This window comes from Gigantopelta aegis, chromosome 10 (genome assembly GCF_016097555.1).
Source record: "Gigantopelta aegis isolate Gae_Host chromosome 10, Gae_host_genome, whole genome shotgun sequence".
Classification (NCBI taxonomy): Eukaryota; Metazoa; Mollusca; class Gastropoda; order Neomphalida; family Peltospiridae; genus Gigantopelta; species Gigantopelta aegis.
In genome coordinates this window covers 15,122,395-15,148,468 of record NC_054708.1, presented here as the reverse complement: position 1 = coordinate 15,148,468, position 26,074 = coordinate 15,122,395, and the positions used below count along the sequence as shown (strand labels likewise).

At 34.2% G+C, this 26,074-nt stretch overlaps 1 protein-coding gene across 1 annotated transcript; it reads left to right on the top strand.

The window, feature by feature from the left end:
* Nucleotides 1–383: 383 nt before the first annotated feature.
* Nucleotides 384–23,169, top strand: LOC121382590 (cyclic AMP-dependent transcription factor ATF-6 beta-like). The gene is made up of 15 exons (XM_041512100.1): nt 384–520; nt 4,584–4,693; nt 5,065–5,182; nt 5,931–6,007; nt 7,758–8,040; nt 8,545–8,723; nt 9,297–9,374; nt 9,908–10,015; nt 10,517–10,611; nt 11,145–11,417; nt 12,024–12,185; nt 12,672–12,786; nt 13,578–13,662; nt 14,790–20,947; nt 21,320–23,169. The coding sequence occupies exons 1-14, from the start codon at nt 448–450 to the stop codon at nt 14,924–14,926; spliced, it is 1,893 nt and encodes a 630-aa protein (XP_041368034.1). The 5' UTR covers nt 384–447; the 3' UTR covers nt 14,927–20,947; nt 21,320–23,169.
* The last annotated feature ends 2,905 nt before the right edge of the window (nt 23,170–26,074 follow it).

Below are 26,074 nucleotides of genomic sequence, written 5' to 3'. Positions count from 1 at the left end.
TAACACGCATATAATGTGTCACAGCATGCCCCGTCTATCAGTCTAATAACTCGGCCGAGATGTCTGGGCCGAGTTGTCCTCCGGTCCGAGTTGTCTGGTGCCCCTAATTCAATACTAACAAAAACACATTCAAACTTAACTGTATCCTATACCTTTTCTTTTATTGTTTCAAAACAGTCGTGCGATTTATTGCTTTATAAATGTTGGATCTGATTTTTTTAGCTATCACATTTCTATTGTAAAGTATGAATAGGGTGCGAACGTGTTTTGAGGTGAGAAAACAACACAAATTCTTTAGGATAAAATGAACTTCCTGTTATCGTCTTTCACAAGTAAATTTTAAATAGATCACCGGAAAACGGAATTTTGGGATTCGTTGCCATATTTTTTTTACGCGTGTACTTCCCTTTTCAATAAAAACATAATTAATTTCGGCTTTCCGCTAAAATGACACTTGATTTTGTGTCAGAAGTGGACCGTCGATTTTTTGCAAATAATTTACTCACAAACGAAGATTGGGGTACGTAAAAATATTTGAATATGTTCTGTACTGACGAGTTTTAGTTGCACATGTGTGATATGAATCTTGTTTAATACGGTTTATCACTTCCGGAGCAGAGTAATGCATGTTACTACAAATTATTTATCAAATTTATGTTTTTGGAAAGACTTCTGTGTCTTCTCCCGCCTACTTTTGGGGTATTGAATCAGCTTCCTTCTTTTGCGATCCCAAACATCATCAGCTGAATAGGGGGCGGGACGAAGCCTAGCCCAAGTATCGCCAATTGTCGAAAACCGTACGAAATCGAAAACCGTATTATTTTACTTCCAGGTATTTTGTAATGTCTGTGCATGTTCGATTGTTGATACCACAAGAACTTCTTGTTAAGGAAGTACACTTAAAACAAATTTCCTAAAAATGCGGGGGGAAAAAGTAAGAATATGTTTTATGCACAGTGAAATGTATTATTACAGTTAATTTGCACCCTGGAATCATAATGAATGCAATGCAAATGCATCCCTAAACAGCAACAGGTGCACAACGGAATCCACACAACCAAACACATCTGCTAGCACTGCCAAATGAGTAATGACGGATCATTTTCGGATAGCCGATTTTAGGTCACATGACTGTCATGTTACTGTTTTCGCGGGGAAAAGCTGATTTTATGTTGTTGCCATTACGTTGATAACATCATAGTACGGTTTTCGATAATGCTTTTAAAATGACGTTTTCTTACCACCTGGTGTAATTTTTGATGGAAATGGGATTACATGCGAGTATGTACTTACTTTTTTATACAGTTTATTTCTAAATTGAACAAGGTAAACAATGTCGTTAAATTGATAGCCTGACATGACTGGCATGCGCACCAGCCATTTCCTCTTAGTCGTATGGTTTTCGATTAAACGAGGATTCTCTTGAAGAGTCAGTATAGAGCTATTGTCCGAACCAAATTCTTAACAATTACAAAAAATTACTCTCCTACCTTTAATTGCCGTTAGATTTCCTCCAAAGTTTGTCACCGGCCTCGGTGGCGTAGTGGTTAAGCCATCGGACTACAGGCTGGTAGGTACAGGTTCGCAGCCCGGTACCGGCTCCAACCCAGAGCGAGTTCTTAAGCGCTCAATGGGTAGGTGTAAGGCCACTACACCCTCTGCTCTCTCACTAACTACTAACCAACTAACAATTAACCTACTGTCCTGGACAGACAGCCCAGATAGCTGAGGTGTGTGCCCAGGACAGCGTGCTTGAACCTTAATTGGATATAAGCACGAAAATAAGTTGAAATGAAAACAAAGTTTGTCCAGACACAAATCGCAAAAAAACAACCACAACAAATATACAGATTCCACACACAAGACTGCAACGATGTCGCCGATATCGTTTTTGCTGAGATTGCATTGGAAAAAATACATGCAGTTTTCTGCCATCTGCCATGTTGCTTGTTTATGGAATACTCTTCAAGAGGGGTGAAAGCCTCCAAACTATGTGACACAATTAATATGAAATCAATGATCTCTAGTGGTATCATTAAAAAATTTATAATAATAAATAATATGACGTCATCACGTTTGCTTTTATATCATAACATGTTATGATGTTAGATTAAGTCATATCCTTTCACACCTCTTGAAGAATATTCCAAAAAAAAGTCAAAATGGCAGCTGGCACAGAATTACATGTTTTTTGCCCTATGCGCTCTCAGCAAAGTCTATATAGGTGACATAGTTATCATCTGGTATGTGGAATCTGTTATTGTAATGGTTTTTTCAAGATTTCTGTCTGGACAAACTGGAGGAAATCTAACGACAATTAAAGGTAGGAGAGTAATTTTTCGTAGTGGTTAACAATTTGGTTCGGACAATAGACGGAGATTTGGACAGATATTCAGCCCTGTCAGTCAAGACCAAGCTATGTAATTTTCTGGCAATCGCTGCCCACCACACGGTAGTCAAAGATTCCCACTCTAACACCACAATAATCCTATGTTTGACATCAAATACCTTTACATTGATCATTTTTGAGTTACTTGATTTTAAAAAATCTACATATTAGGCTAATCACTAATACACATACTACAGAAAGAAATCCGACAGCACCCACATTCAGCTAAACTAAGAGAGACTCCGACGCCAGAATTACAAAGCTATCTTACCTATATCGTGACGTAGGTCACGTTATCACACACTCGGCAACTCCGACTCTTTATTTCTTTATATACAGTTGAGTATTGTAATTTCAAGACCCTAAGGTTTGACTTGACCGGAACGACCATACTTTGAAACTGACAACAATAAAAAATATCTCTTAACTATATATAAATATGTTTATAGTAATGTCAGATGAAAATAAAATCAATTTGAACACTGCTGATAATAAACACAGTTCCAAAGAAACACACTCCCCCTTAAACAAATGGCGTCCGGTTAAGAGTATTGTAAATTCAAGAATACACACAGTGTTACTTTCTATGATGTCAAATTCAATTGAGGTCACTTAAAGTGCTTTCCAGACCATACACTAAAATTTCAAATTCCACAATTAAATGCCTTCTTAATCCATTGCAATAATATTTTACACAACGATATGTAAATCAATAATTACGAAAATGCCCCATAAAAGGTTAAAAAAAAAATTCAAAATCAGTTAAGCTGGTAAAATCTGGACAGTGTATTTCTATTTTTGTGTATGATACAGTAAAATCTGCTTAATTGCATAGCCCCAGTGGATGTCAAATTTATGCTAATAACTGGTATAACCGATTATCCGATAGAGCCCCATTTCCAGATTATAACCTATGGTAAACTTTACAAATGCCTTGTGGACAGTCTATCTTACTCTTAACTGCAGAACACTGTCTGAATGCTGATACATGTATGTATTTCATTTGTTTATACATGTATTTTTAAATAATAATAAAATAACTATAAATGTTGTAAGATTAAATATTTTTAAGTTTGCATTATTACAAATCTGACTGGCCTTGGTGGCGTCGTGGTTAGGCCATTGGTCTACAGGCTGGTAGGTACTGGGTTCGAATCCCAGTCAAGGCATGGGATTTTTAATCCAGATACTGACTCCAAACCTTGAGTGAGTGCTCCGCAAGGCTCAATGGGTAGGTGTAAACCACTTGCACCGACCAGTGATCCATAACTAGTTAAACAAAGGCCATGGTTTGTGCTATCCTGCCAGTGGGAAGCGCAAATAAAAGATCCCTTGCTGCTAATCGGAAAGAGTAGTCCATGTAGTGGCGACAGCAGGTTTCCTCTCAAAATCTGTGGTCCTTAACCATATGTCTGATGCCATATAACCGTAAATAAAATGTGTTGAGTGTGTCGTTAAATAAAACATTTCTTGATTTTGTTACAAATCTGCTGTTGTGTTTATTGATGCTATTCTAGCTACTAATATTCACGTTGCAGTTTGTTGCACACAGCTTTTCCACAGTTCACACCTAGTGTTCTGAGGGGTGTTGAGTAGTGAAACTGTGTTACTTTGCAAAGCGCAATTTCCATGTGCAGGCAAAATAAACATCATTTAAATTAGCAACTGTTAATTATCAACCTACTGACCCTAGGATTACATGTGCTATGGTTTTGACATTTTACCTTCATGGGAAAACCATGTGGCATCTTTGTTTTATAGGCAATGGCTCTGACATCACCATATTCTCAGTTTCAATGCAACAGTTTTTTCAGTATAACCCATTTATACCACAAAACACATTCTGTATTACAAATGTATCTACCGATATATATTAACATTTAATGACATTGATTTTTAAAAACCCAGAGCTCAAAACCAGATACCATAAATTCTTGATTAGACCCGGCCTCTATTCAAGGCAGGCTTCTGGGTTTTTTGTTTGCATGTAAAATGTTGTATCATAGCTTTATTGTACGGTCATATTCTGATGTAGACTCCCAAACCTCTTTGTACATGTGGAAACCTCATGTCTGATGGATTAACCACTACACCATCAAGGCCGGTATCTTCCCCCCCACCACCAATATTAACTTGGTATTGTAACTATTACACTTGATATAAATTGTGTGGGGTTTTTTGTTTGTTTTTTTAGACATGTCAGAGTTGAACGTCCCTCATGAAGAATTTCCCGACATATCTGATCTTCTAGAACTGGATGGAACGGTCACACATGACAGCTTTCTGGATCTGTCCGATGAACATGTTTGTGTTTTTATTTACAAATTAACAACTAAGATAATATTGATTAGCTTACCATACCTGACAGAATACATGTATTTATATTTTTGAATAGAAACATTTGATACCTGATTAGTACGGTACCAACATTTATGTTTTAAAAATGGGTAAAAAAAAATAAAAAATGAATATATTTTTTTAGTGTTATTTATAATGAACAGGTATGTGAAATATTTGTCCAATCCTTTTGTATTTGTAATCCATATAAAATACATTATTATGAAAATAATGAAAAAAGTGAAATATTTGTCCTATCCTTTTGTATTTGTAATACATATAAAATGCAATGTTATGAAAATAATGAATTAAGCAATCGATGAATTTGTTTGTTTCAGATTTCTGTGAATCCCATTAGCTCAGAGTCTCCACAACATTCTGATTTTAAAAACGAGAAACCTGATCCCGACGACTGTTGGCGAGAACACAGTGATAGTTCTGACAGTGGAATATATGGTATGCTGCTTGTTAAAAAAAATAAAATATAAATTGGCAATTTTTAAACACCACAACATATTTTTCACTATAAGAGCCATTTTTGATAACTGAAATCAGACATTACTTAGCTTTTGTTGTTTAGAATATCCATTTCCTTCGATCCGAAGCGTTTCTGGTCATCCTGGTGTTTCTAATACCACAGAATGCATTTTTCATATTTTAAAAACGCACATCTCCAAGAAGTAAAGGTTATGGACACCAGCTCTAATCTGTTTATAAATACGTTTTCCCAATTCAACATCACAGACTCTTGTTTCACTCTATTGTAACTTTATCAAAATGTCTTACAGGTGTGTAGATTAACCAAACTTAGTGTCCATTATCACGGTTAAAACTAGGGTCTGTAACTTTAATGGTTCCAACGCCATATAATCGTAAATAAAATGTGTTGAGTGCGTCGTTAAATAGAATAAAATATTTCCTTTAACGGTTGTAATTGCATAGTGTCAACTGAATAACAGATGGCAACCCTGTACACAAACGTTTCTTTATGTTCATTTGGTATTTAATAGCTAGCTGATTATCAGATAGTTTTTACCTGATTTTGAAGAGAACCATTGCAGTTTAATTTTGACAAACCTGCATTTAACAACTCTGTGGAACTACCCAAAATGTAACAGTTAAGAAATTGTTTTAATTGTTATACATATTGTTTTTATTAAATGAATGATCGTTTTGGTTTAATTATTTATTTGTTTTAAATCAGGTACACACATAAAAGAAGAACCTCCATCCCCAATATCTTCCAATGTATCAGAGACTGGCTCAGAAGGTTATGGTTCAGTAAGTGTTTGTTTTGTTTACTTCATTGTGTGTTTTATCTTTTAGTTGTAAATAACATGGGAGTTAATACGTCTATAATAGAACAACTTGTCCATGATTGGTGGAATATACTCTATGAAGAAACACAAGTAATATATAATTTTTCATCTGTTTGCCATTCTATTGGCTGTTGGGATGTTCGGGCCAGTCTAATGGAATAGGGTGGAAATGCATATAGGTTAGAGGTCAGGTTAAGTATTTATGAAATGAGAAAATGATATGTTTTCTTGAATTTATTATGTAACCCATGACCATTAACGCCTCTATTCGAGTCTAGTCATCTAAAAAGGCATGAGAAAAGTAGGTGGTGATATTTACTCATTGCGGTGAGTTGTATGATTGTAAGCATGAAAAGTAGTTATCAGTAGCATCTAAAAAAACACCAACACCTGCAACTAACTAATGAATGCACTGTTAACCCTAGAACACTGAATTGTGAGAATAATTAGGTAGGTCAATTTGTTGAAGAAAAGTTTGTTTTGTTTAACAATATCACTAGAGCACTTTGATTTATTAATCATCAGCTATTGGATGTCAAACATATGGTCATTTTGACAGTCACAGAGACGAAACTCGCTACATTAGTAGCAAGGGATCTTTTATATGCACCATCCAACAGACAGGATAGCACATACCACGGCCTTTGATATACCAGTCGTGGTGCATTGGCTAGAGTGAGAAATAGGCCCACCGACGGGGATCGATCCTAGACCGACCATGCATCAAGTGAGCATTTTCCCCACTGGGCCACACCCCGCCCTAATTTGTTACGGATGTCATAATTAGTGTTGGGAATGGGTTGAAATTTCATTGTCGATGATCAGTTGTAATTACTGTGCATCACCCAATCAACTTTTAATTACAGGATCAAAATTATATCAACATAAGGATTTGAATTATAAAGTCCATACATTCATTGTCTTGTTCACTGGGAGAGGCCGCACAAATGTCTAATTTTACCTTTCATACCTGCTTTATGTCTCTCTCTCTTTATTGGGGTGGGATTTAGGTCAATCGGTTGAGTGCTTGCTTGAGGTGTTTTTGTTCGAGGATCGAACCACCTCAGTGGATCCGTTCAACTGATTGGGGTGTTTTTTCGTTCAACCAGTGCACCACAACTGGTCAAAGGCCGTGGTATGTGCTTTCCTGTCTATGTGGAAAGTGCATATAAAGGATCACTTGCTGCATTAAGAAAAATTTAGCGGGTTTCCTCTGATGACTACGAGTCAGAATTACCAAATGTTTAACATCCAGTAGCCGATGATTAATATATCAATGTGCTCTAGTGGTGTCGTTAAACAAAACAAACTTTACTTAAATTTGTCTTTATGTGCCTATGACAACAAACCCCAATCCCAACATATTTACATCAATACCATCATCTGAACTTGAGGGGGGGGGGGGGGGGTGTTACAATTACACTTTACAGTGATCATTTTCTCACACATTAAATTTTTGGATTGTTATAATCATCAGAAGAGCCAAATAATTAAATTTTCAGTCCTCTACATTAATTTGTCCATCAAAGAGCCAGATGGCGCCGCCTTCTATTTTTTATATAGATAGTATGAAATGTTTTAGTCGCCAAATGAATTTTTTTTGTCACATATCCAAATCGGTCGCAATGTAGAGATCTGATCTTCAAGTACAATCGATCACTAGTCATAATATTAGAAATTTCAAACCATTGTTTTTGTTTGTGTTTTTAAAGGCATCAGACAACACAATCATTCAACTCCCCACAGAGATAAAATGTGAAGGAACTTCACCCGTTACCACGTTGTCATTCGGCCCTTCATCCCCCCAGACAGCATTTTCATTCCATATCGCAGACGACGAGGCACTTAGTCCAGCCACAGATTCATTGTATCATGGAACTGTCCACGGCAGTGTTGTGAACATTAACTCGATCCTCAACTCAAAGGTTAAAATTCAGCCGAAGCCTTATGAAAAAATCTCTACTCCAACAGCTAAAAAGCCACTGTCTCAAAATGGTTGGTATTATTTATATTTTTACTTTTTTTGTGTGTGTTTCTTTCTTTCTTTTTTTCTTTCTTTCTTTTTTATTTCTTTTTTTTCATTCCACTTTTCCCTTTCATTAAGAACCTGGCTGAAGTTTGTTGTGCATAATTTATTTTATACTATAGGTATAATAATTATTGTTGACATTCATTATATCTTTTAATTACATTTTAGAACTTATTAATTATTTTTAGGTAGGTGCCTTTTCCCTGAACGTTCATTGTTGATCTCTAAATATAATTGTAAAAATCTATATTATTAAAAACCCAAACGTCTTTATTAAAAGTTGTTTAAATATAGTGTAGCTGCAACAAATTTATAATCAGATATTATAAATTGTTTCCGTACATGGTAGCTAATAGCCATATCTATGCTTTGCAGCATGATTTAAATATCTATATCACTAGTACTTATATCTTTGTTAATCTTTGTTAATTATAATATTGTCCTCTAATTCATTTTTTTTTTTGTATCAGCACCATTGGTTGTGACACCTGCAGAATTTGCAAAGCTGACTGCAGCGGGGAAGATTTGTTTTCAACATCCAGAAAGTGCATCGGTATCGGCAATGTCGTCTGTGATAGCCATTCCTAATGGTCTCGGTGCCTCTCCCCTCACTGGTCTTACCGGCACCCATACAGATAATGATGGAGATGTATGTACATACATGTTGCAACAAATTGTGCAGGGGGTCTAGACTGTAGAGAGCAAAGTTTTTAGTGGGGTCAGGTCATGCTCTCCTGAAAAATACATTTTTGAAAGAAAAAAACAAAATTAGAGAAGGGGCATTTTGACCCCACATAACCACCCCTCTGAACACGCATCTGTTTTGCCTTTTAATTTTTGGGATGGGCGAACTTTAGAATACAAAAACAGTTTGCTATATTTCAGTAATGAGATTGTCAGTGTCTTCTTGTGCTATTTTATTTTTTGTTATTGTGGTTTTTCGTATTGAAAAACACAATAAAAATGAGAAATAATAGTCAGAAATAATAATTATGGCAGTCAGATTGTGGATAGAAATGCTTAACTTTCCCCAATAAAGTGAAATTGTTTCACATTAATGTATGCTTTGTTATGTTATGTAAATATTGTGACAGATAAAAAACTGAAGGATTAAATAAATTATTATTAAGTTGTGAATTATAATAGTTATAATAATTACTTGTTTTGTTTAATCGAAACTCTTTAAAAGATCTGTATTTATGAAATTCTTTTTGTCCTCTAGCCCAAGATTGTGCGACGTCAGCAGCGTATGATCAAGAACCGTGAATCGGCTAGTCTGTCCAGGAAACGCAAGAAAGAGGTATTGTTTTGTACCAAATGCATGAAACCTCTTTCAGTTTTTTTTTTTTAGCTTTCTGGTATTTTAAGTTATGATATTAAAATGAAATGGCTGCTGATTAAACAGTGTATTGGGTGGTGTCATTAAACTAGACATTGGCAGCTTTTCTTTCTCCCCCTGTGATGACAAAATGTTTTCCTATTTATTTTACTTTCTTTTTTAGTCCATGTTTAACTCTTGACATGACAGGTGATCAGTTTAACCAGTTGAGGCCATAAAAGGTTGTCTTTTTATGCAGATTATCATATGGAACCTCTCGCCTGGTGGCCCCAAAACTTATGAGACTAACAGAAATCAATAAAATTAATTATTAGAATTACATTATTCATCCAAACCGCATTCATAATAGTTAATTATGAAGTAAATATCCTATAATGTTTGTTTTTTAAATATCACTCCCCATCCCCCACTTTATCCATAAAAGTCTAAAGTTAATATTTAATTTAGTGCCATCAAAGATTTTAGCTGTGTTGTATTTTAATTTTTCTTTGCAGTATTTATCTATATTGGAGGTGAAGTTGAGAAATTTTACGTCAGAAAACCAAAAGCTGAAACAGGAAAATGAGACGTTGAAAAGGAAATTAGACTCGTTACAGATTGAGGTATGAAACACTTCACTGGTATAGCATTTATAGATTGCATTATTTACATGACTGAAACATATGATCAGTCAAAACCATTTCAACCTTAATATGTAACACTGCATGCTTTCCTTACAGTGACGTAATATATATCGGCTGAGAGAAGGGTCATGACGTCATGGCACAAAAATAAAATGCAGTCAATTTTATAATAATTCTAAAATTATAAAACTGATTGAACTGACACAAACGTTTCAAGAAAATCAATACTTGAAGCTTACTATAGCTTGCTCCAAAAATTGATTTTCTTGAATCTCCATCGGAAAAACCAATTGCAAAAGGACTCGTGTCAGAAACTATTATTCTGAACTGAAAAATATCTTTAGTGTGTAATTTTAGTCGCCAAAAAGGATGTGTTAGTTGTAAACATCTTACAGTGCATGTAAACTCAGAACAGTCACTTTAAGGACAGTAGTTAAGAATTTAATAAACCTCTAAACAAATACTGTCTTGTCATTGCAGAATGAGAAGTTGAAGACTGTCTCAATATCGTCTGCTAAGAAGATGTGCCTGTTTGCAGTTTTTGTTTTGTTTACACTCAATCTAGGTCCTATCAGGTAAGCATTTTATTTTTCATTTAAATACTATAAAGTTGTCAGTTAACAAAGTTAAATTGAACAAAAAACAAAAACAAAAAAATCGCAACAAATCTTTCTTTTTTTTATGGAATTGTCATTTACAACCAAATAGAATACTATCACAGGCAATAATTTTCATTAATCATCAGGCACAGAATGAAATAAAATAATTATGCTTTTATCTGTATGGTGTTTCTTTTTTAGTTAAAAATTCTCCATATCCTTCGTCCAATAGTTACCATATGGCTTTGGCTGATGCTTTGTATGTGTTCGCAATGTGTGACCGCCATTTTAAATCATTGTGCAGCCCAACCCTACCTCACCACCAATATTAACATTTGCATAGATCTCAGAACACTTAATTTTATTTCAGTAAGCACTAATAATGGTAACAGTGTTCTTGCAGGTAACTTTGGCCACATAGGCTGGCAACTCGGGACTTGTTTTATTAATTTTCTTATAAAAAAAAATATCACCACCCATTTTAACCAATTTTTTCTTCTATATTTCAGTGATATTATTACTAATAATAGCAACAGCATTCCTGTTATGTCCAATAACTTAGTGCATAAGGGCAGACAACTGATGTCTGTGGAAGAAGATAGGAGTCTGTCCTTCGTGGCCACTCCTAAACAGTTGTGGTCGCATCCTGCCGACACGGTGTTCAGGCGACTCCAGGAACTGTCCGCAGAGATGGAGTCCAGTTACTCGGCAGGAAAAATCAACCAGACAGATTTTGAGGCATTGATGTGTCCTAACTACCTGAATGCCACAGAGTCTATGAGGTATGAGTTGTACAGGGAATGTCTTGTTTTGTTTTTTAAATTTTTATTAGTAAAAGTTGCCTCAATATGAAAATTGATTAGCATCTAGTTTTTAATGTTTTAGAATTCTGTGGCAGTCTCTGAAGTTTGCGTAGTGAATTGTGATACAATATTCCACAATTAGACTAGATGTTGACCTCGCTGTAAAAACAATTGAGGGGAATTATTAATTGCTACTCTAATTTAATTTATGGAGAGCCATTTAAGATATGAGCATTGATATTTAATCTTTTTGTAATACTTAAAAACAAAATTACATGCTAAAGATTACTGTCCTTGAACTAGTCTCGGAAATGATGGGCGGTGAGAATGATAGTTCCCTTTAAACCGAGGTCTGTAGATGCTGTTAGCATAAGTTAACAGGTTTTTGTCTCGCCTTTATGACGTAATTGGCTAGATAAAGGTATTACTTTTCCAACGTCAGTGGCATCAACTTTTGCATTAAAGTTTCACGTTTAGATCAATTTCTCGTGAACTCTAAAACCTAGATCAATGAAACTTTGTTTATATTTGTGATAGGCGAAACAGTTAATTCCACTGAGTTCTTCTTTGTTTCTATTCTTTAAGACTTGCTGAACAACTGGCTGGTTGGATGATCAGACACGAAGAACAGAAGACGAAGACTGCGGCAAGAAGGAAGCAAAAGAGGAGAAAAGAAATACATCCCGTTAACACACTGAAGAAAGCACTACATGGCGGAATGAAAAAACTTGATACGGAATACCTACGGTATTTAAAGCAACTCCAGTCTGTTACATGATTGCAGTAGAGTCGTACGATACATTGTCCTTAGTTGTCCTCTCCTTGCTAGTACCCCATAACTAATATGTGCTGTCCTGTCTATAGATGGGAAAGTGTTATAACTGATCCCTTGCTCCTGGTTGGTAGAAGTAGCTTATATGGCAGCTCATTTGATTCAGACCAAGTGTTTAAATAACTGTTTTAAACACCGTATGGCCAAAGTTCAAAATAATTCTTTTCAAAGTTTGTTTTGTTTAATGACACCACTACAGCACATTGATTTATTAATCATCAGCTATTGGATATCAAACATTTGGTAATTCTTGACATATAGTAAAATGTTTTACTCTCTGTTACTCAAAATTTGTAAATACCGGTTCTAAAGAAACTCTTAATCCATTAAAAATATATATAAAACAATATAATGATTTGAATGATATGCTTGTTAACCTATTGAAATGTGTTTACTTTCAGAGCTGCCGAAGCAAGATACCAGTTGCAACTATTCCAAGGAATGGGAGACAAGAAGGGATTTTTTGAAGCCATTCATCGCAGAAATGATACATTCTATGTGCTGTCATTCAACTCGGTAAGTTGTGAACTGATCTACTTGAATGTGTGTGTTACTGAACTGATTTTATTAACTAGCATACTTTGTGGTCCAGATATTTTGTTTTACTTAACTTAGCTAAGGACAACATTATTTCATATTTTGGGGGTGTTTTGCACAAAATAAACTACGTTCAAGATTAAAAAAAAAAAATTACTATTAATATCACAGTATACAGATTTATGCACCTAAATGTCTTTCGTTTGTACAGTGAAACCCCTCTAAACAGGACACCCTTGGGACCAAGACAAATGTCCTATTTTAAGAGGTTTTGTTCTGTACTGGTTTTTAGAAAAGGGACTCTGTAAATGTCTGGTTTTGAGAGAATTGCGGTTTACAGAGTGTCTGGTCTTGAGAGGTTTCACTATAATATTTAATACCTTTTGTACCTACGTATTTATATATTATCTGTTTTCATTTATTTGGGTTTAACCTGCATCCCATAACTGGTATATCAAATGCTGTGGTATATGATATCCTAACCCCTACAGTTAAGAAAACGTCCATAGCAAAAAAACAAGCAGTGGGAACAAATTCTAATATAGTCCACAGCAAAAAAACCTCTATGGCAATTTCCATGGTATTGCCGATTGCCATGGGCAATTGCAGGGGTTGATATTCCTGTCTGAAAGTGCATATAAAGAATCCCTTGCTATTAACAGAAAAATGTAACGGGTTTCTTCTGAGACTATATGTCAAAATTACCAGATGTTTGATTAATCTAATAATGGTGGTATTAAACTTTATTAGAGGTTATTAACCTTTTTCAGGACTATCTGCTGGTTCCTGCAATAGCACACAACAAGACTATGAGACCAAGGATGTCGTTGGTTATGCCAGCTGTTGCTCTTAATGGTAAGTTTTTATATGGTTGTGGTGGTGGTGGGCGGGAGACATAGCCCAGTGGTGAAGTGCTTGATGCCTGTCGGTAGGCCCATTGGGCTATTTCTTGCTCCAGCCAGTTCACCATGACTAGTATATCAAAGGCCGTTGTATGTGCTATCCTGTCTGTGGGATGGTGCTTATTAACCTTCTGATTACTGCGGGCGAGATATCTCGTCCAACATCACGCCAGTGCATTCCCCAATTCATAGTTCTCAACTTTTTGCAGACGACACTCACCGGAAATAAATTACATAGTTTCTTGTAAACATTACGTGACACAATGGCTGCTTTACTTGTTGTTTTTCAATGGAAAATGCCTTGGAATTTTGAGTTCAGAAAGTGGTTTTCGGCAAGTATTTTTGATTGAAAACAGTGGCAGCAGTTCACGGTCATTTTCAGGGATTGATAGCCAATTGTGACAGCTAATTTGATAATAAATTTGATTGTTTTACCGACAATGAAAATCACCATCTGTTACTTAGGTACTTGAAGGCTTTAGGTGTGTGCCGCCTCCACCCAGCAATTTGATATGATTAATGGAAAAAAATATATGCAGAGTACATTTTGTTTTAATTTAACTTCTGAAGTCTTATATTGATGTTAATCATCAGTCCATTCATATATTTACCTTTGTTTGACATCCAATAGCTGATGCATTTATTAATGTTTGTGCTGGGGGTGTCGTAAAACATTACTTCTTTCCTGAATGTTTACAAAAATAATTATTGTGTTGTATACAGAAATAATTACTATGTGTTGTATACAGAAATAATTACTGTGTTGTTTACAGAAATAATTATTGTGTGTTGTATACAGAAATAATTAGTGTGTGTTGTATACAGAAATAATTATTGTGTGTTGTATACAGAAATAATTATTGTGAGTTGATTGTTTACGGAAATAATGACTGTTAACAGAAATAATTACTGTGTGTTTACAGAAATAATTACTGTGTTTGTTTACAGAAATAATTACTGTGAGTTGATTGTTTACAGAAATAATTACTGTTTGTTAACAGAAATAATTACTGTGTGTTTGTTTACAGAAATAATTACTGTGTTTGTTTACAGAAATAATGAATGTGTGTTTGTTTACAGAATCGATGCAGCCTCCGCCTGGCAGTATTGGTATGATGCAGATTGACTGCGAGGTTCTCGACACCCAGCTCATCCACGTACACAAGTCGGTTGTACCTGAACAGGCTCACTCCCGGGCCAACCACACATTCCACTAGTCTGGGACGCGGCAGAACCGGGACAGTCACTCTCACTCTTCATCTGACACTCGTCAATTTGGGAAATACACACAGTATAACCTGATGCTTTTTACAGTGTTCAAGAAATGTTTGAGAAAGTCACTAGCCCTCCCGAAAGCTTTGGCTTGTGCACTATGTATTATATAGTAATATAGTTGATATTTTCCACTAGCCCAGATCTAAAATTCACAAGCTGGGACCAAGGGCTAGCGGATTTGTCGAACCCTGCTTTTTATTAAAGGAGGAATTTAAGGAAAAGAATGGAATTCTTGTTTAATACTCCATTTTGATTGGCTGTTTATGGAGTATTCCAAGTTTGCTGTTGCAATTTTAAATGAATTTTGTCTATATTTATATAAATGACTTAATAGTATTATATAGTTGACTTCAGTTTTTTTCAATGAAACAAATTATGCATTAAAGTCTAATGGATTGCACTGACTAATGTTAAACTAATTACAATTTAAAAAGTCATGTGTTCTATTCCGAAATGTTTGTTTTTTTGGTCAATGGTAATAACAAAACAAAATGGACAATTAAGGAAACTTAATAGTTGAATGAAATTTTCTTTTAGAACATTAATTATATTTTCTTTTAAAAATTTTAAATAGTTAATTTTTCTTCAGTAATGAAGAAATGATCTGTATTTGATTTAGTAGTTGAGTTACTTAGTGCTGTTGGGTTCATATGTGTTGAAATTATTGTCAAAGAGTTAACATGTTGTGTATTATTTTGATATTGGTTTGTACATTTGTCTGATAAGATTATCACAAATACTTGGTAATATATAGCATATAAGTAGTATATTAGTTGATATTTATTTATGTACATGTGCAATAATTCTTATGAAATTTAAAATTACAGATTTTATTATAATTTTCATATTTTCGCCACAAGCAAGCATATCTTGCTGAGTATCATCATACTAAATATTACTATTTTAGGAATAGTGACTACAATATTTGATAAAAATTATTAGTAGTTGTGAATTTTTTAAAAAAAATTTCAATGAATATTTGTCAGATATATGGGAAGGTTTTCAATTTTTTTTTAATTTGTGTTTTGGCTAGTTTTTTGAAGTTAGGAAGTTTGTGAGAAATACATGAAAGGCAGCATGTGGTGTACTGAAGTAAATACATTGCTTAAAGTTTGGCAGCAATATTCAGAGGAATCTTCTCTTTTCTTTTTCTTTTTCTGTTTTTTTTATTTTATTATATGTTTGTTTATGCTCAGTTCATTCAAGAACTTATAAACAAATTTGCTATGCCAAAGTTTAACTTTGATGAGAAAAAGTGTTGATTCGGTTTATTTGTTTTGGGGAAACTTTTTATGGTTTGTTCCTCGTACATTAAGTTTTATTAAACTATTTCATTCACAGATATATGATGAATAATAAATTGATCTCTGAGTTATTTTTTTCTTGGCAATTCAGATGAAAGCTGAATCATGAAATTCAAATTACTTAAACCAATTTATTTGTTTTAATTCTGATAGTTTGGATTAGTGTATAGATTTTGTCATATATGCTCTGGGTGTTTACAGTATGACATTGTACACATTTTGTTTTATTGTCGTATTATTGTTGTATAGGTTGGAGGAAACCTACAGTGGAACCATTTCTTCTTCTTTCTGTTTTAAATCATCAAATAAATAAACTCAGCATAAATAGCTTTTAAATAATTACAGTGCCTTTTAAAATTTAGCCTATGGGCAATTGATGTTTTCCTATGCAGTTTTTAATATAATTACAGTGTTCGATATTAACGGTATCCCGATATCCCGGGGATACCAGAATTTAATTTTGGATACCAGACTTCAAAAACCCATTATCCCACCGGGATACCATATAATGTTGGGGTTTTTTTAATCATGCATTTTTATTTTTCACTAAAACAATGAAAGTCGTCATATACTTTTGAAGTTAAGTAACAGTATTTTCTAGCTCGTACCCGGTATAATGCTACGCCGTAACAATATTTCCCCCTACTCGTACCCAGTCTAATGCTACACTGGAGCAATAGCGGCATAGCACTTGCCTGGGAACTGCTAAGTCGCTATTGTTTTTATTGGAAGTTTTCTCCCTTCAAATTTTATTTGAGATATTGATTCCACATCTGCAGAAAATTGATACAGTTTATAATTTTTAATGTCAGAAACACCTATGGATTACTGCTAAATATTAATTTATGTCATTATTATGCAAAAATAGATGCAGCAAATATTTTTGCCGATTCCATTTGATTGCAAATATCACGAATTGCGGTGTAGCATTAGATTGGGAATGAGAACAGTGTTGGCCAAGTTTGTTATGATGTTATTTATGAATTTCATTTATGTGGGATACCAGATTTTGAAATGTTAGTATCCAACATGTTTAATCTCGAACACTGAATTAATAAGAATGTCTTTATGAAGTTGCTCTTAAAATATTATGTTCTAGCTGCATATATAATTGATTACTTTTTTCTTTTTAAGTTTAAAAGTTAGATGAGGTATGACAGATAAAGTTATGTTCTTTTATTTAATTTTGAAAATGAATTTTGACAGTGTGGTTGTAATGACAGAAGCAACTGTTAATCAATGTTATCCAGTCTTGCCCAGTTTAATATGTGTACTGGATTGCTATTAATGTTGTTAGTGTGTGGAAATATTTGTTCAGTTGATTTATGGGACCAGATATCTTTTATGACAAAGTGACTGAAAAAAGTGCTTCTTCAGAAAATATTGAGATTTACTGTGTATTCGAAACTGCATTCACAAAATGTTGAGAATACATTCTTGTCACACCACTAAGTGTGGTAGTTTGAGATTTAAAAACAGGAACATGTACACAAACATGTTTTCGCCTCTTTGAAACATTCAGGAATATGTTCAATTCAACAGAACAGTCTCAAATACATGGCTTGAGTCATGGTTTCAAAAATGTGTCTTAGCAACTTCTCTTTTATATTTCACTTTCAAAAACTGAATTGTTTTTCAATAAAAGTTCACATTGCTAAAATTGGATAAAAGATCCGACATTACAAAATTTGAAAAAAACAAACCCAAACTAACCAAATTCTTTAGTGACTGATTACCAGGGTATTGTTGTCAGTCTTGGTCCAACCCAACAATTAGAATTTATTTCTTACGCACACTGGGTTGTTGGCTTCATGGAATGGTAATATTTGAAATGATAAATGTTGACATCGATTAATGAACTGGATACAGATTTTTGAAACTATCTTTGTGCTATGATATCATAAAACCATCATAAGCTGTGACATTACTCTGACACGTGCTATAGCCGAAGACAGTTTTACAGTATAATAGCTCTAGAATAGCTTTGAAAATATTGGTGCCAATTCATAGCCATACTCATTCATTATTCATCACATCAGTTTGAAGATGCTGTTGCAAAATCATCGAATTGTTTTTCTACCTACATATTCATTTAATGATTGTTGTGGTGCTAAATATTGTGTTTTATCATTCCAATTTTATTAAGATTACTGTTGAGCACGTGTCAAAGTTTTGTAATTGTAATCATGTTTTGTGTGGGATATAATTTTCATAAACATTAAAGTGCAATGAGCCATGTCTTGAAAAGTGTCTAGTGAACTGATAATAGAAATATTTAGAAATGTGAATAGTTCATTTCCAAAATACAATAAATGCCAATTTCCAAATTTTGGAGTTAGCAGTGACAGTATTCTGATGTTAATACCACTTAGCTATGCAACAATATGTTTCTATCAAAACAATATTTATGCCCATTAAACCAAATCTTAAAATTACGCTATCTCTCATTGCAAAAAAAAAACTATTTTTTTCTCAGAATGACCGAACTGGATGTATTGTGTTTGGATATAAACTCTTCATGTACTGATATTATATCAGCCATTAAAATATTCATGTGTGTAAAATGATGAATAAATTTAATAACAAATGTAAAATTAGTATGCAAATGACAGTGCCTTAACATGAGCACCAGGATGATACTCTATTGCGAGAGTTTGAGATGTTATTATGAGGAACATGCAAGTTGTTAGTCATATTTTTATTTACCTGACTGGTTTTTACAACAAAGTTAGAAGCTTTTTATCGCAGGTAATTCAAACATAACGTACGACCATCATAGCAAGACAATGTATGGGATTGTCATAATGTTTGAGGTCATTAATCAAAAATAGAAATTTGGAATTTATGCATTTCAGACTGACCCATCTAATGCATTTATTTTAATTGTACTCCACTAACATGATGTGTGGGATATCTCTTCAGATTTGTTGGTTAAAGGGATTAATGAATTAATATTAAAAACTTCCACTATTGAACTGGTTTCATATCATGCTTTGGTAGTGGGTTAAAAAAAAAAAAGTATTATAGCATTTAGTATTTGATATATTGATGAAAATGTGCATGTTTGTAAATTACATGTAGATATATTAAAATCTGATTTGTTTCCAAATTCTAAGTTAAACTTAGTAAAATGTTAACACAGGAAGTAATGCATGCATATTACTTGCCCAACACTTTTTCAAACAACTTATAAAAGCATTAAGAATCTGTACTCAGATTCCATACGTCTGATTTTAGTCCTTTTCCGTGAATGTTAAATCCAGATCTAAGGCTACATAAACACTGGTTCAAATGCCTTAACAGCAAAAATAAAATATGTTACCTGGTGTTAATAATTTTATGTGTATTCATTGTTGATCTCTAAACCTTTAAATGCAGTTTTGTGAATACCGTATGCATAATGTTGGTGATAACCAGTCTTAGAATGTTCTACGAATGAAAGAATTGTACAATATTATATATATATTATGAATGTAAATTCATTTACATGAATGTGGAGGAGAAACAATATTTATTTATGTTGAAATTGTATTATTTGTATATGCTTTTTGTCTCACTTTTACAAAGTAAAAATGTGAGATATAAATATTACTTGTCTGATGGCAGCAGTGTCAGTGAAGTGTCAACTTTTGTGTGAAAGTTTTGCCTTTAGATTAGTTTGTCACAAACTACAAGTCCTAGGTCAGTGAAACTTGGTTTATAGTTGCACCTGTGTATGTTCATCACAGTACAACAAAAATGTTTATGGTAGGCGAGACATTTAATTCTGCAGAATGTTGTTTTTTTTTCCCCACAGTGGTCATCAAATTATGTGTTGGGGCTTTTTCCTTATTTATTTTGCAGTATTGCATTGATTTTTGTTGGTAAAATTATATTTTGTATCTGGTGTATTTTTACTGGCCATGGAATTGTACCTTGTGTAGTTTTTGTTTTGTTTAACAGCATATGAAACTATTACAGCATTTATAATTGGGTTAACTAAATTCTGGTTTGTCTAAATATACCGAAGGACGGGTTTAATTTAATGTAATCCAATTTTCTCATGAAATATTCCTGATCAACTAATTTAGTATATGCAGGATGAAGAAAGAGTGGCTGGTGTATTTCATGTGCTATGCTTTTATATGATGATCCCGAAAGCAAAAATACCATTGCTAGGTCTTGTTGTGTTTGACACTTGAAACCAACACATTAATGTCATAGCAAACTCATTTAATGGTAATAAGATACAATGTCATGTTCCGAATTTGAGACTTCAGTCTACATGTTCTGACATACAAAATGTATTTTGGCTTTCAGTCTAAATAAGTGGTTCCTATGTGGCGACAGTGGGGTTCCTCTAAAAATCAGTGTCAGAATGACCATATGTTTGATGTCCAATAGCTGATGATAAGATAAAAAACCAATGTGCTCTAGTGGCGTCGTTAAATAAAACAAACTTTACTTTTTTTTAAATCAGTGGTTCTTAATAATGCAGAGTCATTTTGCTCTGTATTCCCATAACAAGAACCACCTCCCCTCATTTAATGCTATATTTGTGGGTCTGTGCTTATAAAACATTTAGCAATCCCCTGACTTTTTTAACTATATACTATTTGCATGAATGAAACTTTTATAGCTTGAAGTCTAGGCTATAAAGTTGTATGAGAATGGGTCCAGGTATCCTCTTGAAGTGGCAGCCCGGTTCTTAATGTCATATTGCAGATGAGAAAAATAACGGTACAAATTAGTGCTAGAGAATAGTTGCATCTACAACAGGTAGAACATTTAGCAATCCCCAGACTTTTAATTAGATACTATTTGAGTAATGAAACTGGAGTCTAGAGATACATGTATGAGAATGGGCTCAGTATCCTCCTGAAAAGTGGCGCCCGGTTTTCTTAATGTCATATTGCAGATGATAAAAATACTACAAATATGCTAGAGAATAGTTGCATCTACAACATAGAACATTTAGGCAATCCCAGACTTTTAACTATATACTATTTGATTAATGAAAGATTCTAGATTAGAAGTTGAGAATGGGTCCAGGTATCCTCTTGAAGTGGCAGCCCGGTTCTTAATGTCATATTGCAGATGAGAAAAATAACGGTACAAACTAGTGCTAGAGAATAGTTGCATCTACAACAGGTAGAACATTTAGCAATCCCCAGACTTTTAACTATATACTATTTGTATTAATGAAACTGGAGTCTAGATTATAAAGTTGTATGAGAATGGGTCCAGGTATCCTCTTGAAGTGGCAGCCCGGTTCTTAATGTCATATTGCAGATGAGAAAAATAACGGTACAAACTAGTGCTAGAGAATAGTTGCATCTACAACAGGTAGAACATTTAGCAATCCCCAGACTTTTAACTATATACTATTAGTATTAATGAAACTGGAGTCTAGATTATAAAGTTGTATGAGAATGGGTCCAGGTATCCTCTTGAAGTGGCAGCCTGGTTATTAATGTTGTATTGCAGATGATAAAAATACCGGTAACCAACTTCGTGTTCGAGAATAGTTGCAACTACAACAGGTAGAAATTTTTTATTAGCAGCAATGGCAGCATTTTTAAAGTGTTGTATGTTTTATTGGCTTAACACAACTACACAATTTTGTAATTTTAAATGGTTTCAGTTTGACTGCACTAATGCTGCATTCATTTGGTAAACATTGAGACAGAAAATCTTACCCATTTTTCACAAGTGCTCATGGGTTATTTCACCAAACGAACACTCTTCACTACTTGTGAATTGGGAAATATGATATTCACGACTTTTAATGAATGCAGCCTAAAACTGAAGAGGTATGCTTGTGTGTGTTGACAGTTTAGTCAATACTAGTTACAACTACATTGTACATGATTTATGAATACTTAACTGCAGTACTTTATAATGGGTATCTCCCACTAAACCACATGATTAAGACCCTAGTTTTTAACCACTATGGTATATTTTTCAATAGCAAGAGCTATTTTTAATAATTGAAATCCGACATTTTCTTTTGTACTTCACCTGACCTCAAACAATGGCATATTTCCCAAGGGATAGTAGTCTGGTCTGCTACTCCTAGGGCAATATGCTATTGTTTAAGCTCCGGTTAAGTATTCTCAAAAGAAATAACAGTGCAAATTTTCTCCATACTTGGATTTTATTGTTTAGGTTATTCATTTTCGTACATTGAAGTGTTTTTAGTCATCTTGGTGTTTATAATAATTTTATATGTACAACAAAATGCACTTTCATATTTTTAAAAGTGCATGAACAAAGTAACATTTACAGAGAAGAGCTCTAGTCTATTTTAAGGGTTTTTCTCTTTTTCAGCATCGCAGTCAATGTTTCACTCACAATAACTTTATCCTAATGTGTTACAGGTTTGTGGATTAACCAGACTTAAGCTGTATCCTAACCGGATGTGAGCGATTATTTTAGAAATCATTGATTTCAATTGCTGTATCCTAACCACATGCGTGTGTCATGACAGATAAATATGTTGCGTTGTACGCGTGTGGTTAGGATGCAGCGATTGAAATTAATGATACAACATTAGTGTCCATGTTCACGGGTTGAAAGTAGGGTCTTGACTTTAATTACATCCGTATGTCACAAAGTGGAACCGGTCTTTACATTCCTTGATATTGTTACAGATGTTATTAGCTGATGGGAATTAACCACTGTACAATTCTGTCATAGAAATTACATTGGCTGGGTCACATAAATTAATCCTTGTGTTTATAAATATAGGCTGATATAACCTAATATGTAAGTTGGATATTAAGTACAAATGGAGTGGTGAAAATGCATCTCATGGCTATAATTGTTGAAAGCATTTTGTTTAACCATTTTATGCATGTATGTTATTTTCATGTGAGATTAAAATAAAACATTTCATCTCGTGTGATGTCTTCCATTTTAGTTCATAGAGGCTAGTATAGCATCTTCATCTACAGGCCTTCAGTAAAATTAACCATTGGATGGTTTTTTGTTTTTGTTTTACAAATGCCGACGTGGTTTCTTCAAGGTGGATATTCAGATTTGTTCCAGTGTGGGTTTTGCTGATGGCTGTCCACCAAAGAGAATCAAATCCAATTTAAAAGTGCGACAAACTTTAAATAGTGCATTTCATACCGACATGCCTGTCATTGGTGAGATATGCTTAAGGAGTTGTAATCGGAAATGAAGATCTTTTATGATGCTGGATTTTAGAACCATCCAAAAACTTTCTGTCCTTGTTATTTGGAGAAAAGCTCACAGAACCCACTCACTCGCTCCCCTCCCCCCCCCCCCCCCCCCCCCCCCCATCTCTTTCAAGACCCTGTAAAGTTTCCTGGACTTCATTCAGTATCTCGTCATCTATGCATCATATTTTATTTGGCTGGTAAATGCATATAATTTTAACTTTGAACTAGTATCAATATACTAGTTTCTCTTATGTTTTAAATGTGGGGTGCCTCTTTTTTTTGTTTTCTTGCATCTAAACCCTAGCAATGAACATCACATTTAAAAATATATATATATATATACAGTATATATATATTTCCATGGATGTGACTTTTAGGTCACCTGAGCCGATGGCTCTTTTCACGAGTTGTTTGATGTGCCTTTTTCCCCTTAGTTCCACCCACACCCTCTCCCCCCAACAAAAAAATCTCAAAGTTCTGTGATGGCCATAAATATTAATTTTTCTAAATATTAATTTTTCTTGTGAGACATGGTAAAAATTCTACGTTGAATTACATGTAAATTAAAACGAAATTTGATCCAGATACAGTAAATTTTATTTACTGATTAAATTTCCATTTTATTCAATTTAAAGCCATCTTCATATTAACTAAGATGTATAGCTGCTGTTTTAATAGATACACAATCAATATTTTCTATGAACTTCATATTTATATGTGAGATATATTTATTTGTAGGAATAAAAAAAATAATAACAAAAGAATTAAATTAAAAACACACCAAAGACTACATTACTCCATCCTACCCTCCACAACACCCCAGTATACATGCAAACAAAACAAAAAACAAACCCAGAGAAACCATTTTAGAATAATAATTGTTTTTATTGATTATGAAACATGTCTTATGCCACAGGCATAGCCAGGATTTTATATTGGGGTGGGGGTAGGAGTGTAGGGGCAACACACACTATGTATGTATGATTTTATAAAATTTAATACAGTGAAAATAAAAAAAAAGGTTTGATTGAGGGGGCCATAGACTCTTATGCCCCACCCCCCTCGCTAACACCACTGGTCTATGCAAGGGTGGACATAGGAAATATTTTTGGGAGGGGACCAAAATCAAAAGGGTACATGGTCTAACTGCCTGAATAGGGCAATTCAATGAAAATTGTTTAAAATGGGAAACTTAAAAAAATATTTTAGCAGGGTACTGGTCACCCTGGTCCAGACCCTTGAGATCCACCCTTGCTATGCTGTAAGTCTGATATGGCCACCATGCTCGAGTAAGACCGTGGGTGTGTTCAGGACATATCATATTTTTGATTATAGATTATGAAAACCCTGTTCTCTATCAAATTCAGCATTGCCTTACATTCACCTGCACCTTCTGCCAGGCTTGGGACGTCTGTTCAAATAATGCGTGGGGTGTTGAATCACACAGTTCTGTGACATCATGTAAAGTGGGCTTCAGTGCTTTCACTGAAAACACAGGTGTAGATTTGTATGGTAGGACCTATTCTGAAAGCCCCCGTCTACTACACTAGTATATAAACCCGAAATAACGAGAAGACCAGTCACAGACGTAGATGATGGACGTGAGAGTGAACCTATTCGTTTGGGTAGTGCTTGTTCTATGCTGCCAAATGGCAGTGCAGGGCAGGTTGGGTAGGGTAAGTACTTTGTGATCCATTATGTGTCATACTAATGGTCTTAAAACTGCAGTCTCGTCTTAATAGGCTATGTCTAAACATTTATTAATGCAAAATACAAACACAAATACAGCTTTAATAAACTCATATTATTGCTACCATACCATGTAACATACAAGTCATCGTTTTGTCTTTATTGGAAACCATTTATTATACAGTGTATTACTGCCATTTAAACACACATGTTAAGGGGAGCTACAAATCACTCTCCTTGGACTAGTCTCAGGAGAATGAGGGGAGTGGGAGTGATAGCTCCTCTTAAACGGTGAGGTTTGTATATGTATTTATTTATCTTTAACCAGTGCACCACAGCTGGACAAAGGCCGTGGTATGTGCTGTCCTGTCTGTGGGAAAGTGCATATAAAAGATCCCATGCTAATAATGGAAAAAAATTTAACATCCAATAGCCAATGATTAATAAATCAATATGCTCTAGTGGTGTTGTTAAACAAAAATTTCAATTTAATATACATGTACTTTAAAAGAAAAAGCAAAAGCTAAACTTTAAAAACCCTCTTCTTTTTTTTCCAGGTTAGACAAAAACGTAGTAAGTATTCAATATATATTTGTTTCTACAACTGACACGAACACACGTATCCAGATTATAATATAATACATATTGAGTGAAGTTTTTGTTAATTTTTGTTGATTGTCACATACATTAGAATAAAATTCCTGTATGCGTTTCTGAAAGCAATCCGATATTAACTGATGCATTTTTATTTTACTAATATTAAATTATGAAAATATGATATACGGGTCCATGGGTTTGGGGTCCACCCCCTTTCTGCTCGAAACAACTTATCTTTGTGAAGTAGTAGTACTTGAATCCACTTCAAACTTTGGTTGCCAACATTTAGACACCCTGCCCAATTTTTTGTACATGCACCTGAGAGTTATGAAAC